Source organism: Leucopleurus acutus (assembly GCF_964270905.1).
Source record: "Leucopleurus acutus genome assembly, chromosome: 10".
Lineage (NCBI taxonomy): Eukaryota > Metazoa > Chordata > Mammalia > Artiodactyla > Delphinidae > Leucopleurus > Leucopleurus acutus.
Genome location: NC_139153.1, coordinates 32,392,384 through 32,409,048, shown reverse-complemented (window position 1 = coordinate 32,409,048; position 16,665 = coordinate 32,392,384). Strand labels below are relative to the sequence as shown.

Here is a 16,665-nt window from a genome sequence, read left to right as displayed (position 1 = left end):
ATATTCAAAAGAGAGGGGCAAAAAGACCTAAAGCTAATCCCTCTATGCCTAAATCTTGAGTAGAAGTGAAACAAAACTTAAAATAGAAATGAGGCCTGCTTGCTTGCTTTTTCCTTCTTTCTTTCCTTCCTTCCTCCCTTCCTCCCATCCTTCTTTCCTTCCCTCTTCCCCTTCCTTCCCTCCCTTCTTCCTTCCTTCCTTCCTTCACTTTTCCCATATTTTGTAATGTTCTATAGTGAATATGTATTATATAAACAGTAAGAAAAAAATTATATATTTTAAATGGAAGGATGGTGAAAATCCAACCTAGGGAGCATGAATGAAGCTAGAGAATGTTTACCTGTCATGAATAGAGTTGATATAAAGGTTCACAAACCAGATGAGAGAGTACTGGTACATGGGATCAATGTTAGCCAGGTCTGCAATGCTAAAGAATAATACTGATGAATGTTTAGCAATAGGTCTATAGCCTTCTCGAGACTCTGCTATTTTGAGTTCTGTTTTTTCTGCAATCTAGAAGAAGAGAAAAATCAAGATTAAGAAATAGGAGATGTTTTAATTATATATTTTTCATATAATGAAATTTATATTAAAAATATCCCCTAACTTAATGACAAAATTATACAGGCATAGTTTACATCAAAGGGCTTTACTATGCTAAAATCTATAAAAAAAAGAAAGGGAGGGGGCTTCCCTGGTGGCGCAGTGGTTGAGAGTCCGCCTGCCGATGCAGGGGACACAGGTTCATGCCCTGGTCCGGGAAGATCCCACATGCCGCAGAGCAGCTGGGCCCGTGAGCCATGGCCGCTGAGACTGCGCATCCGGAGCCTGTGCTCCGCAACGGGAGAGGCCATAACAGTGAGAGGCCCGCGTACCACAAAAAAAAAAAAAAAAAAAAAAAAGAAAGGGAGGGACTACCCTGGTGGACCAGTGGTAAAGAATCTGCCTTCCAATGCAGGGGACACTGGTTCGATCCCTGGTCCGGGAACTAAGGTCCCACATGCCGTAGGGCAACTAAGCCCATGCACCACAACTACTGAGCCTGTGCGCCTCAACTAGAGCACCTGCATGCCGCAAACTACAGAACCCAGGTGCTCTGGAGCCCGCGGGCCACAACTAGAGAAGAGAAAAGAAACCCTGCATGACACAACTAGAGAGACGCCCATGTGCCGCAATGAAGAGCCCACGCATTGCAACTAAAGCTCCCACATGCCTCAGCGAAGCTCCTGCATGCTGCAACTAAGACCCAACGCAGCCAAAAAAAGAGTCTAAAAAAGAAAGAAAGGAAAAGGAAGGAAGGAAAGAACTAGGGAGAGAGGGAAGAAGAAGAGAGGGTGGAAAGAAGGGAGGTAAAAGAAAGAAAAATCTCTTTACAGATTGAAGGTGTAACTACCCACCAATCATCTCTTTCTTATTTGAGGAATACAAAACTGTCAATCTTTCCTTATTCTTTGCCTTCATCTGACATGTATCTATTATTGTCACTCACCCTCTTTTATTTTAATAGGTCAGAGATAGAGAGGGAGATGGAGAGAGACAGCAAGTGTGCATGTGTGTATGGCTTAAGGTGTCAACATGTGTACCAGAACCCAGCACAAAGTCTGACAAAGTAGGAATTCAGAAATATTTGTTGGCTGATGGTTTGATACATTAAGAATACCTTTTTACCGTGAAATTCTCAACTTTTTAACTTTTCTGGGCTTAATAAGGGTATAGTTATTTAACCCCAAATGAAAAAATTTCTCCAAGATAACAGCCCTTCCAATGACAACTCAATCTGATAGGTTGATATTCTACAGGAAAAACATGTAGAGCATTTTTCCAACTCTCTCTCCCTTCTTTGGAAATGCTAGCCACAGACTCTCTTGAATAAATGTGCCTATGTAACCATGTTTATATTGAATGATCCTGTTTATAGCTGATTAAATCAGGTGGGAGGGATAGAACCAGACCCAAAATAAGCTAATTAATTTTCCCGCCAGAGAATGAGAACTTTAGGAGCATCAAAAACTGAAATCAGGTGGTACTTGGCCTTAGTGCTAAAAGGTAATGGTATCAGAGTTGGTTTCTATGTGCAAGATAAACGTACGAAGGAACAGTATAAAAGTTTTACAGAAAAAATTGGTCTCCAGATGGAGCAGAAAGAAGCACATATGAGAACGACACAACCTTAGAGAAAGGGAGAGACAAAGAGCATAGAAACTTAATGCTTTCCATTAATTCCTGAGGCCTGTATGTACTTCCTATAATTGGGAAAATAAAATATCCCCTTGTATATTTTTTATTTAAGCTAATTTGAGTAGGTTTCTGTTCCTTGCAAGCAAACTTTCCCCCAAATTACAGTGTAGCTATAATTAAAAGTAAGGTTTGAACCTCAAACTTGACTATAAGTGAAACAAAGTTATCAACAATGGAAATTAATGACATTTTTACAAAAGAAAGCATAATCTTGGTATTCTCATTTTAACCTCCTGTTATTTAACCCTTAATTTTTTCAGCTAAATGCCATTTACCATTAACAGCAACAGTAAGCAAAAACATTTAGCAAATATTGTTATTATTTTTAAAGAGTAAATAATAATTTAACTCAGGTTCCAAGGCTTAATCTGCAGTGTATTTATAAATAGTGTTATATTTATATATACTTGGCTGCTTAGTATGAAACACTAAACTCAAGACAGAGTTTTGATTAATTACCATTAATGGCCTAAAATCAAAGGACAAGACATTTTCTAACAAATAAACATTGTGAGCACACGATGTTAAAAGAGGAGAATTTATTATTTGTAAAAATTTCCGGGGCTGTGCTATTTATATATATTATACTTTCCAAGAATCCACAAGACTAAACTTCAATCAAGACAACTTTTGCAGGGAGGGAAGGCTTTGAAACTTACAGAACAAATCCTTTTTTTTTTTTTTAATATTTATTTATTTAATTGCACAGGGTCTTAGTTGTGGCATGTGAACTCTTAGTTGCAGCATGCATGTGGGATCTAGTTCCCTGACCAGGGATCGAACCCAGGCCCCCTGCATTGGGAGTGTGCAGTCTTATCCACTGCGCCACCAGGGAAGTCCAGAACAAATTCTTAAAGTTTTGTTTGTGTTTATTTAATCTTATGGGTTGGGATAAAAGGGAAAAGCAGGTTTTAGACTATGTGGGAACACTTTGCTCTGAAGATGGTTTATCTTACATCTGGGTAGGTGGGTGGATAAAAGTCAGGGCCAGATACAGAGCATGTTTTAAATCAAAATATATAGTGAATTCTAAATTATGTTTGTAATGATTAATGAGACCCAGTCAAAAAGATATTATGATTAAATTTCTCTCTTTTTGTAAGATGAAGTATTTGAACCAATAAATATTGATATCTACTTTCCTCTTTGAGTCTAATAGGAAATAAGCTGATAAATGCTTCCTGTCTTTTCTTCCCTTTGAAAAAACACTGTGGTGAGAGGAAAATGAGGAATGGGTTCTGCTCTGACGAACATTAATTGGTAAGGCAGACATTATAGAATATCTCAGCCATGGCCCCCAGATGGGAGGCTACCACAGCATATTACTCTAAGACACTACTCCTTTTGGCTCTCCTGAAATGAAAAGCACAAACACAAAACAAAACAGTACACCTGGCTAGAGAGAGTCATTACCATCACATTCATATAAAACTAAACCCATCCCAAGGGGAAAGGTGCCTAGACCTTTTGGAAATCCTCTACCCCAAAACTGGGGTGCATGGGGTAGGGTGCGAACAGAAGGATGCTAAGCAACTAGTGAAATTTCTATTAGGTTTCTTTTTATTTTTTAATTACGCCAATATTAAGATGTGTTTAATTCATTGGGTGGGCCAAGGAGGATTGAAAGATCTGAAAATCAGTAAAGTTAGCCTACTAAAGTCATTCTGTATTATCATTTCATTGTGTGAACTTGGACCTTAACTACTTTTTCTGGGCCCTACTTTTCTCAACTATGAAATGCTAAAGATGACAAATAGCTAAGGCTTCTTCCACCCATAACACTGTAGGATTATATTTTTTAAAAGATGCAATATAAAAATATCATTTAGCTGTGTTAGATGAATTTGCAATAAGTACATTATTGTATGTGTCTTCCTTCCTCTACCTGCCACTCCCAACTCTCATACCTCTCTCCCAGAAAAAAGACAAGGCAATGTTAGAAGATCATCCTTATTAGTTCCTAGAACCACTTACTGTCCAATTAACCAGCAATTACCTTCACACATCTTAAGTTCCAACCAGGAACAGAGGCAAGCCATATTCTCAAACTTAAGTTTTAGGTGAAGAGTCAATTAAAATTTGAATGAACCTGACTAGCTTACCCTACCTACACAATAATAAAAAGTATGCTTAAAATTTTTTTCATTCCAAATTTATTTCTTCTGTGTATAGGTGCCACAGAGATGACACCAGGTTTTGAATGATTCAACAGTGAAAGATATTCTCTTATGAGTTTAAAATTAGTTTCTATCTTTTGGTATTTTATGAATTCTTTTCCTCTTCCCATAAGCCTAGTATAGCACTTTCCTTAGGGAGCGGGAGCACATTGGACTCTTAAGAATCTAAAAATTTCTAGGATTCTTTTTTTACCTGCTGTTTCTTTGTTATCTCATTGGACATCAATTTAGCAGAGTCTAAGACTTTAATTGCACTTTCATCTTCTAAAATGTTCCCTTCTGAAGATGATAATGTTTCTAAAATTTTTTTCTCTATATCTTTTAGCTGTTTCTTATTAGCTGCAGACTGAAGAATAAGAGCATTTCGTTCCTCTTCTAATTCTGGTCTAAAAAGATAAAAACATTTAGTCTAAATTTGTAGTATTTTATCCAAATATTAGATATCCCAATTTTGTAGACAGTTAAATAATTTTGTAGACATATAATACAAATTAAGAGGAGTAATCTCTTTATCCTAACCTAAGAAAAAAATGCTCCCATGAAAATAATAATTTGAGAAATTCAAGCAAAAAAAAGCATTAATTACATATATGTAAAATGTGGCAATAACATATACTACAGTAAGTCTAAGAATATGTTAAATTTATCCATATGGCTTAGCTCATTGTGTGAGAATAAGAACTGGAAAAGAAACTCAGAATATGAGATTTCTTATCTATTCCTTGGCTTAATCATATTCAGTCCCATTTTCATCATCTCTTCTACAACAGGAGACAGAAAAGATGACTCATCCTACAACTGGCTCTTCAAGTAAAAGACAAAACTCGCACTTATATCTTAACAATGAAGGTATGAAACTTCAAAATAACATAATTCACCATGTTATAGAATATGTTACGACATAGTTCTGTCTTGGATACTGCGCAAGTGGGATAAACACTGAAAATAACAAAAGAACTTCACGGTACATATTTTCACTTATAAGTTGATTTCATGTAATAGACTACTTGATAGTGTTATATTAAGCTTCAAGTGGAATCAAAGGTTTCCTTCAGGAAGCAATTCTTTACTAGTAGCCCTTCTAGGTATCATAATATTTTTTCTCATTTAAAAAATAATACATGCTAGCAATGGAAAAATACATAAAGTATAAAGAAAATAATAAGAATTATCCATAATCTTACCAATCCTAAGGATTATCACTGTCAATATTCTTTCTCAATCTTTTTTTGGTATATATGGATATCCATTCATGCATTAACTTTTTAAAAACAAATATTACCCCTACCATATATAGGTTTGTATCCTGCTTTTTCATTCTTGTCCTAAGTATTTTCTTATTTCATTAATATCCTGTATATGTCTTTGAACACATTTCTGATTTTGTCTGTAGCATACATTCCTAGGGATGAAATTTTTTGGCTCAAACAGTCAGATACAAGTCAGAATTCATGGCATATCACCTGAATCCTGCTACCCATACTAAAAGCCCAATATAACATGGTTGGTTTATAACTTACTTGTCACAGAATGGCTATTTTAAAGAATTAAATACTTATTTAATTTATAATGACAAAATATAAAATTTTGACAAGGTTTCAAAATAATCACATAACAAAAGTATTAATGGCCTACAAATATTCCTCTCTATACCCCATGGAAGTATCTAAAAAAACACGTACCTCTCCTTTGCAACAACAATACCTAGTAATTGATCTTCAAGTCCTTCTGGAGTTATCATGAAATTGAGCAAAGATAGCTTTGTAGCCAGCTCTGGCATATAGTGTGGATTCCTCAGCTTTGTGGTGATATAAAACTTGAAATCAAAGGAATACTCAATAATGACCTCACCAAGTCTGATGCAATCAATGCCACCTGTATTTCAGAAAAAAAATGCAGAATAAATAAGCCAAAGTTACATAGCCCATCCCCCCTGTTAAAGCCCTTCCTAGGTTACAAGTAAAAAGTCATAAAGTAATTTCAAATAGAATACAAAAAGGTGTTGCAAAAGTCACATATAACACAGAGGCAAGTAAGCAATTATACAGCAGGACTCATTAATTCTGGGGTACTATAAGACATTTTCTCTGGTTGTCATGGAGCCTTCTAAATCAAGATATCTTTTGATCTTACTTCTTCCATTACTTTTCAATAATGATTCCAAAATTATTTATATATTGCTAAAGCTCTTAAAAGCTTTACAGAGCTTGACAGAGATCAAATTTTTATAAGCAGAAAGATATATGGTGGGCAACGTCTACCTGAAGTCAACTCTGGTCCACATTAACCACTACTATTCATAGTAATGGACTTTGTGGGGTCCTTGGTCACAAGATAAAGGAATTTCAGGCTGGCTTCAACTTCATGTTCTCTACTGAACAACAGTCTAGGTAACAGTGATTAAGGCAATGAAGATATTTACTTTAGAAAATCTGATACTTGTTCCAAATTTCCTTTCATGCATAACAACGACACAGAAGTTCTGCGTTAACATTATTATTAAAATATGTAGTGCTTTTCTTGCCTCAGAGATAATCCAATCACCTTTCAGTTCTACCAACTAATATCAATTGATTTCTACCTTGTTTAAAAGTTTGTCTAAGTAGTAAAGGCTCCAAAGATGGATCCAGTTCTTCACCAACATTTTCTAATAGAAGTGGAGTTCCAAACTGAATACAGTTTTCCAGCGTTCTCATATAGTCTGAATCTGATAGCTTAATAACACTAAGCTGATTTTCTTTCTCAGAGTTTTTGATCCATTTATTGGCTTGACCCTGGGGGTCAATCATTAAAGGCCTAGAATATAATAAGAAATATTCTGAGGGGAATAAATAGATGTTGAGATTTCTTTAAAATTATATAATTTACATAATAAACATCACCATCAATCTGTACAAATACAAAGTGTTTCACGTACATTACCAGGATTAAGCTTCACAAAATTCCTGTGAGAAAAAAGTGAAAAGGAGTTTTATTCTCATTTATTTATTTATTTATTTGTTTGTTTGTTTTTGCGGTACGCAGGCCTCCCACTGTTGTGGCCTCTCCCGTTGCGGAGCACAGGCTCCGACGCGCAGGCTCAGGGGCCATGGCTCACGGGCCCAGCCGCTCCGCGGCATGTGGGCTCTTCCTGGACTGGGGCACGAACCCGTGTCCCCTGCATCAGCAGGCGGACTCTCAACCACTGTGCCACCAGGGAAGTCCCCCCTCATTTATTTTTGAAGTGAAGAAATTCAGTCTCAGGGAGTACTTTGCCCAAGGTTCTAAGGTTAAAAAACTAGTTCAATGTCATAAGTAGGACAAAGAGCTGTGTTTTTTCCAACATAACATACTGTTTTCATGGTAATTTTAATACATGTCATCTGTTAACATAATATAAAAAATAATCCTACGTATTTGATAAAAACTTAAAATAAGAGATCCACTAGCCTGTAACGGATTTCCTTAGGTTATGAGTAGAACCATAAACTAAGTTTCCAAGTTTAGTTTAGTATATATTTGAGATCTATTTAGGAATTTTTTCTATGTAAGTATGGTACAGACTTTGTTTAAGAACATATGATTCATGGTTTCAGAGAATCAAAATATGATGTGCTTTCCTGTTCTTCAGTGATGATGCTGTCTTAGGTTCCTTTTATATTCAGTACAGTGCATTAAATTATCTTTTAAAAATATAAGCACAGAAAGGGGAGTTTTCATTCCATGTCACTTTGCCTTTCCCATTCTCCTTCTGTTTCAACAGCTTCTAGGGATAAAAATCCCCTTTCCCTTTGCCTAAAAATAAGCTCTTTAATCAACTACTCCCAGATAACTTTGTTCTTTTATTTTCTTTCCTTTCCAAAAAACAAAACAATCCAATACTAGCTGACTGGTTGTTTTCTTTCTCTGCTCAAACTGTCCTGAAATCCTATTGAAAGCACAAAAAAGTACAGACACTAGTTAAAATTTACTTTTGCTATCATAGCAAACAGAGGAAAAGTGTTCCGGAAATGAGAAAGTTATTTTGCACACAATTGCTTAAAAGTTGTCTAGTAATTAGACTAGATGCTTTTAGTACCTTTCAAGGCCCTGTTTAAAGGACATTTTTTCTTCCTTACATATCCTTATTATTGGAAAAATATGGTATTTGTTCATTCCCCTGCAAAAAGTAACTATTTCTGTCAATTAAGATTTTTAATGCCTATCAATATTCTTGGTAAAACCTAAATCAATGTTCTCAGTAATGCAATAATTAGAGATCCTGTTTATTCTAAAAGAAATCCAACTTCTACTTAATACAACTTTCTGTATTACAAATACAATTGGAAAATTGAGTTGTGTCCATCAGAGAAATAACACCACGCCAAGTTATTTGTATTCTGTATGTACATGACTGTAGGTATGAAAGTAATGCTCATCTACATTTGAGATCTTTGGGCAGTCTGAAGAAAAAAGCATTATCAATCTATGCTTCTGACAGAGGTAGTAATTTTGGGGAAAACAAAGCTTTGCTGTTAAGTAGCCAGTAGCCAGTGTTGTATTAGTAAACGATAATAAAGCAGAAGAGTAAGTATTTTCATTGTGGTTAAAAAGTAAGCAAGGGGGGGCTTCCCTGGTGGCGCAGTGGTTGAGAGTCCGCCTGCCGATGCAGAGGACACGGGTTTGTGCCCTGGGACGGGAAGATCCTATATGCCGCGGAGCAGCTAGGCCTGTGAGCCAGGGCCGCTGAGCCTTCGCGTATGGAGCCTGTGCTCCACAACCGGAGAGTCCACAACAGTGAGAGGCCCGTGTACCGCAAAAAAAAAAAAAAAGTAAGCAAGGGGCTTCCCTGGTGGCACTCCATGGTATGGAGTGACATCTTTAAAGGAAAAAAGGAAAACCAAAAGAATCCAAAAAGCTGTCAACTCAGAATTCTAAACCCAGCAAACAATATATTTCAAAATGAAGATGAAATAAAGAAAAAAAGCTAAATGAATTAATTGCCAATAGACCTGTACTCAGGAAGTGCTGAAAAATATTTGTCAGGCAGAAGAAATATGAAAATAGATAGAAACATAAAGAAATGAAGAAGTCTAAGGGCATTCCCTGGCATCCCAGTGGTTAGGGCTTGGTTCTTTCACTGCTGTGACCCAGGTTCAACCTCTGGTTAGGGAACTAAGATCTTGTAAGCCGTGCCACCACAATGCCAAAAAAAAAAAAAAAAAAAAATCAAAAAGTCCAAAAATGGGGAAAAAATGAACATAAACATAAAAGACATTTTTCTTATATTTAAGCACCCTAACATAATTACTGTCTAAAGCAAAAATAGTAACAATGTATTGTGGGATTTATGACATATGAAAAATAAAATATACAATAACAGCACAATAAATAGGAGAGAGACATTGGAACTATACTGTTGAAAGATTCTTATACTATATGTGTAGCAGTATATTGCTATCTGAAAGTATTCAGAAACTAAAGATGTGTATTGTAAACTCTAGAGCAAACACTTAAAATAGGGAATATATAACCAACAAGCAAATAGTGGAGATAAGATGGAATCATAAAAAAATTCAATTAATCCAAAGCCAGGTGGAAAAAGAAGATAAAAGGAACAAAGAACAGATGAGACAAACAGAAAAGAACTTGTAAGACAGTAGAGTTAAATCTAGATGTATCAATAATTCCATTAAGTATAACTGATCTAAATACTCTGATTACAAGTGAGAATTATATCAATTATATCTCTATTTTAAAAAACAGAAAAAAAGTCATGTAATCCCTCCCATTTAAAAGCTTCAAATGGTTGGTAATGTTCTGCATCTTGATTGTGGCATCTTGATTGTGGCATCTTGATTGTGCATCTTGATTGTGCATCTGCATCTTGATTGCATCTTGATTGTGGCAGGGATCATATGACCATAGGCCTTAATCAAAATTCATAAAACACTTCACCTAAAAAGGGTGAATTTTATTGTATATATCATATCTCAATAAACCTGACATAAAATTAAAGAAAATATAAAGTGAGGAGAAAAACAATGACATTTTCAGACCAATTCACAAGTCCTTACTAAACGAAAGACTGAAGGGACAAAGATAGCATTACAAATCAGTGAGGAAAGGAAGAATAACTCAATAAATGCTGCTGGGGTAAATGGTTATCATTATAAAATAAATAAATAAATAAAATTAGATCCTTACCTTTCATCACATCCAAAGATGCAAAAAGAAGCAAGCAACAGGGTTCTAACTATAAACTGCTTTCCCAGTTCATGACTCTGTTTCTGAGAACTATATTCTTGACCTACTCATGTGTGTTACTACAATGGCTTGGCCCCCAGCCATAGGTGACAAGACCTAGTATGGATATTTGTCCCACACTAAACTAATCAGATTTTTCTCTCATGGGAATTTGAACTTGTACTTAATGGTTCTGGTTAATGTATATTATTCAACTGATGTGTTTTGTGAACTTAGGAACTAAGGCTTCATTAGGGAATGGCCAAGTGTACAGAAGAACAGAATCAGCATATAATCAGAGACAGACCAATGAAGCAGCTGCACAGAGAAAAACACAGAAAATAGGTCCTACAGTGAGGGAGAGAAAGAGAGACAGAGGGAGAGATTGAGACTGATTGGGAGAGATACCAGTTTTCATTGGTATTTTCATTACAAAAGCCTACTGGCTCAACTTTTCTCTGAGGTACACTTAAGATACTCTAAAGTGAGTAGCCAAAAGAGTGAACATTAGTTACATTACTGGGTTCTGCTGTTAGGAGGCAGAGAGAAGAGATTAAGCCTCTGTGGTCACTTACAGTGTCCAGAAGGATGATAGCCATAGATGAACACATCGGTCCCAACTGGCAAGAAGTGAAGTCTGGTCTATAAGGATGGAGACCCATCCCTCAGAACTGACCCAGTCCATGACTTATTGACCAGACAGTCCAAAAATAACAGGTAGAAAGGAGTAACACCATTGAAATATTACTGTATTAGAAGAGTCATCTTTCTGCCAGAAAATCACAGATTGTTTTCTTCAATTTACATACAATCCTGAAACCTCTGGTTTCCCTGGATTTCAGTTAAGCCTTATAGATATCCTAATAGCATTTTTGAACTGCAATTTAAAAAATCTGAATGGCCACCAAATGCATAGAAAAGAGTTCTAAAACAGAATACTCAGGGTCAAATATTCTGTTAAATAGAACTTGCCCTGCTTTACAAGAGAACACATTTTCTGGAATAGCTAATTACACTTCCTCAGATTGTAATAAATTTTACTAATTGCCTAGAAGTTTCAACCTAAGGATGTTCACTCTCAAGTGAAATTTTGAGTGGATAAGCAGTCAAAACACATACATCTGTATTTCAGTAAAATGATACTATCAATATAAAGGAGACTTAGACGTCTTGAAGTATCTAGTAAGTTTTCCAAAGAATATAATAAACAATACCTCAAACTTTTAGAATGTAAGATTTCCTTGTATCTTTAATGTATCTTATATCCCAAAAGAAGACTGAAATTTCCATTACAGTTATAAAGGTAGCAAATGGGATACCCTATTCCACATCTCACTTAACATAATAAATAAGAACAAGGATTTGGAAGTTAAATTGCCTGGGTTCAAATTCTTACTCCACCATTTACTAGCTCAGTTATCTCACTACATTTCAAATTAGTAAATCACTGTGGGCCTCAGTCGTCTCATCTGTAAAATGGAATAATAAGAACTAACTCATAGGAATTTGTGAGGATATAAGGCACTTACAAAGTACCTCATGAATATAAGAACTCAATAGTATCTATCATAGTATATTTGACATAAGATCCCAAGAAAAGACTTAAATTAGATGACAACATGACTAAATAACCATTTATAAGAAACTATTTCTCAGATGAGAGTAATTTCCCAAGTTTTTGAAAGTGGTATAAATAAAAGGATAACAATAAAAACCATTTGGAAAACTCATATAGTTATCACACTATCAGTGATAGTGTTGAAAAATATACATGAAATTGCATAAATTATTGTTATAGTATCATGAAAATGGGTAGAAATACCTAGTTAAAATAAATACATTGAATAGCCAAAACCTGCCAACGGCCCAAGCGTCCGTCAACAGGAAAATGCATAAAGTTATATAGTCATGTAATGGAATACTACTCAGCACAAAAATTAGTAAGATTATGCTGTGTGGAAAAAGCCTTATACAAAAGACTACATACAGTATGATTCCATTTATATGAAATTCTAGAATAGGCAAAACTAACCTGTGATGGAAAATAATCAGAATAATAATCTCCTATGGGATGAGGGTGGGGATTTACTGGGAAGGGACAAAAGAGAATGTTTTATACCTTGACAGAGGTTTGGGTTGCACAAGTGCATACTTTTGTTAGAACTCATTGAATGGTATAGTTTTAAGTTTTGTGTATTTCATTGCACGTAAATTTTACCTCAGAAGAAAAAAAAAACAAATATTGAACTTTAGTTAATGATATGCATGCTGAAGTATTTGGAAGGAAGTAGATCCATGTCTGCAACATATGTTGAAATACATGAAAAAGGATGAGTTGATGGATGGATAGAGGGATAGATAAGAATAATAAAATGTTAATTGTAGGATCTAGGAAGTAGTAGCTATACAGGCACTTTAAAATCCTTTCAACTTTTCTCTATATTTGAAAACCTTAAAATAAAATAATTGAAAAATAAATACTTTATGTTCCTTACCAACGCCTGGAGTTATTAACAATCACTCCATTGTCTATGGAGAAAGTATCTGTAGGCAATCCAGCAATATTCCAAGCTCTAATTTTTACTGGATCACCCAGGGTCTTACTCAATGAGAACTCCTCTGAACATGGGATTTTTTTTTGCTGTAAGAAATAAACAAATTTCTTTTGATGTTTTCTCTTGTCTTGTTGATTGAAATATTGTTAACATTAAAATACTGATTTGTTATTAGATATTGTTTAATAATTCTAAAGAACAAAAAGAAAACTGAATGGAAAGTTGGACTATGGAAGTATTTTACTGATCAAACAAGAAGAAAAAAAGAAAAACCCCATATTTTCAGTCATTTCTCCCCTTCTCTGTTTTTATTATCATCTTTTCCCCCCAGATACCCCAACACATACTTTAAGTGTTCTATATAAAGAAACTTATGAAATATAAAACCATTACCTTGCACAACATGCTCCAATCTTCTGTACATGTTTGTCGAAAGCCAGCAGTGAAAGCACCAAGGTAGGCTATTACTCCTGCTGATACTAAGACATCACCAGTCAAATTTTCATATACTATCTGAAGGTCATCTGCAGCTTGAGACCATCTGGGAGATTAATCAAAGGCAAAATAGCCTCATCAAAGAGAATGATCTATGATAGTAATTGAAAGGGCTAGGGACTTCTAGTCCAAACGCTATAACAAAATGCCATGAAATGTTGGGCACTTGCTTATATATAAGCAAGGAGGTTGGGTCCCTTCTAGCTCTAACATGCTATAATATATATCTATGTTATACAAATGATAATCTACCTTTGATTAGAATATTAGGCATTTCTTACATGACTTGTTCTTTCAGAATAAGCAAAACAAAAAAAACCACCAGCATTTTGTCTAATAATTTTAATCAGGATGATTTGGTCTGGTGGCCCTGCTATTTGTTCCTGAAAAACATAGGAACATTTGCAATTCATTACCAAAAATTACATTTAAGTTGTATAGCAGCTGACATACTAATGCTAAGGTTGATATTTTTTTGCATTTAATGAAACCTTTACAATAAAAAGTGCATTACAAAACCATCCAATCTACCTTACAAAGTATTGTCAAAAGTATGTAACTTTATCATGCTATTCATTCAACAAATGTAGTTAATAACTATGATAGTTGGCTGGCCAGTACAAATAAATAGATTAAAATAAAGCTAACTGGCTTTGTTATATCAAGTCAGTTATCCGAAATAAATTTAACAAAATGAACCATATATCCACTACTCCCTCCCATTTTATTATGAAAAATTTTAACATACATAAAATTGGAAAGAATTGCACAATGATCACCCACATACTCACCACTTAAAAATGATCATTTGTTTTATTTGCTTCTTTCTCTCTCTCTCTCTCTCTCTTTTTTAACATTTGAAAGCAAGTTGCAAACACCATCCTTGACATTGATATTCTGTTAGGAGAAGCTTAGCCAGGTGCTTTATAGAAAGTCTCACAATCTCAACCAGCCATTTAAAAATCAGTAATCATAATAAATACCCAAAGAAAGTCACATATTCAAGCCCGACCTTGTAAAATATTGTTAAAAGGAGTAGAAATCTGACCTTGATTTTTCTCCACCTAGTCCTCCAATTAGTTTTGAGGCTCTTTCAAGTTTCTTAGCACAGAGTTCCACCTGGTCTTCTAAACGAGCCTTTTCCTCAGTTTTCTCAAGAAATGTTGCTTGTAAATTTTCCAGATGATGTTCTACTTCTGCTAGTTCTGCTCTCTTCTGATTCAAAAGCTCCATTGTCTCAGCTAAGGACTTCTGAGCTTCTGTTAAGCGGGCTTTCTTAGGAGCCACTACCTGTTTGGGAACAATATATGCAGCTATAATGCGTACTATATAAAACTGACAATCGACATAATCCTTTATAGATATTATGAATTTTAAATGTTTATTTATGATTATAAATACATTTATCACTTATAACAATGAATTATACAAATTTTAAATGCCTTAAATCTTACATCATATTTTTATATGCAGAAAAGTAAAATATATTTCTATGTCTTATAAAATATATAAAATCATTCTGGACTAGCAAACAGTTATCTATAAAATAGGCAAGTTATTCTGGACTAATAAAATGTCATAATATGTAGCAAGAATAGCATAATATATAGCAAAATATATCAAAATAATGAGAAGTTGCCATTCAACTGCTGCAAAAAAATAGAAAAACAAGTAACAGGAGTTACAAATGCTTAAAAATACATGAAAGTGCTTTTTTTTTTTGCCATTTCCAAGTCAGCTTGGAAATTCTCAATGTCTTCCCAGTCAGCTGAGGCTTACATTTGCCTTGAGGGGATTAAGACAGTAGCAGTAATACAAAGAGAAATAAAGTCCCGGTGTTCAGCTTCACTACCAAAACTGAATTTTCCTCAACAAATCTTGAAAAGTGACACTTTGTTGAGAGAAAAAGAATTTTCTAAATTTCTTATTTTATTATGCTCATTAGTATCAATATATCAACAATGGGTTTGGCCAACTTGATCAGAGTGTACTCTAAGCCACCAGTAGAAGGAATTTACAAGATGACCAAGGAGAGTATATGTCCATTTGAAAGAAGGGAGAACTAAGTCTTCTGGTACATTGCCATGAATGAGCTGAAGGGTAAGAGGAAGAGTGAGGCAAAGAATCGGATATTGGGCCTCCCCTGGTAGTGGTTAAGAATCCTCCTGCCAGGCTCCCCTGGTGGCGCAGTGGTTGAGAGTCCGCCTGCCGATGCAGGGGACACGGGTTCGTGCCCCAGACCGGGAAGATCCCACATGCCGCGGAGCGGCTAGGCCCGTGAGCCATGGCCGCTGAGCCTGCGCATCCGGAGCCTGTGCTCCGCAACGGGAGAGGCCACAGCAGTGACAGGCCCGCGTACTGCAAAAAAAAAAAAAAAAAAAAAAAAGAATCCTCCTGCCAATGTAGGGGACACAGGTTCGAGCCCTGGTCTGGAAAGATCCCAAATGCCACAGAGCAACTAAGCCGCACCACAACTACTGAGTCTGCGCTCTAGAGCTCAGGAACCACAACTACTGAAGCCTGTGTGCCTAGAGCCCCTGCCCCGCAACAAGAGAAGCCACTGCAATGAGAAGCCTGTGAACTGCAATGAATAGTAGCCCCCGCTCACTGCAATTAGAGAAAGCCTGCACACAGCAACCAAGACCCAGTGCAGACAAAAAAATAATAATAATAAAAGGATCAGATATTGAATTAGGAAGCTCCACTTTCTACTTTGGACTCTGGAGAAGACCTTGCTGGATATCTCCCTTCAACCCCTCCATAAAAACATGAGACAGGTGCAACAGAATTAAAATAGCAGTGTGGAGGTGTAGAGTGGAAAGTCAGAAAACAACCCGAATACCTTAGATTCTCAGCTTTATAGAAAGGATCCAGAAGATTCCACATGTGTTAATTACCTGAGTTGAGAGCTTGCCGACCTGCTGAGATTACTATGGGGAGGGACAAGATGTTCAAATGGAAGAACATCCATTAAAATTAATTTTAGGGCTTCCCTG

The 16,665-nt window shown here is 35.7% G+C and overlaps 2 protein-coding genes across 2 annotated transcripts in view; both read right to left on the bottom strand.

Annotated features, from left to right (window-relative positions):
* The window catches only part of ARF4 (ARF GTPase 4), a 1,077,785-nt gene that overhangs the window by 854,092 nt on the left and 207,028 nt on the right, over positions 1-16,665 (bottom strand). The window lies entirely within an intron of this gene.
* The window catches only part of DNAH12 (dynein axonemal heavy chain 12), a gene marked incomplete at both ends in the record, with an annotated part of 211,972 nt that overhangs the window by 34,532 nt on the left and 160,775 nt on the right, over positions 1-16,665 (bottom strand). The window contains 7 exons of the mRNA XM_082848988.1: positions 341-513; positions 4,609-4,801; positions 6,098-6,290; positions 6,997-7,211; positions 13,115-13,260; positions 13,568-13,715; positions 14,718-14,959. Coding sequence (XP_082705114.1) covers positions 341-513; positions 4,609-4,801; positions 6,098-6,290; positions 6,997-7,211; positions 13,115-13,260; positions 13,568-13,715; positions 14,718-14,959 — 1,310 coding nt within the window. The remainder of the gene's footprint in view (positions 1-340; positions 514-4,608; positions 4,802-6,097; positions 6,291-6,996; positions 7,212-13,114; positions 13,261-13,567; positions 13,716-14,717; positions 14,960-16,665) is intronic.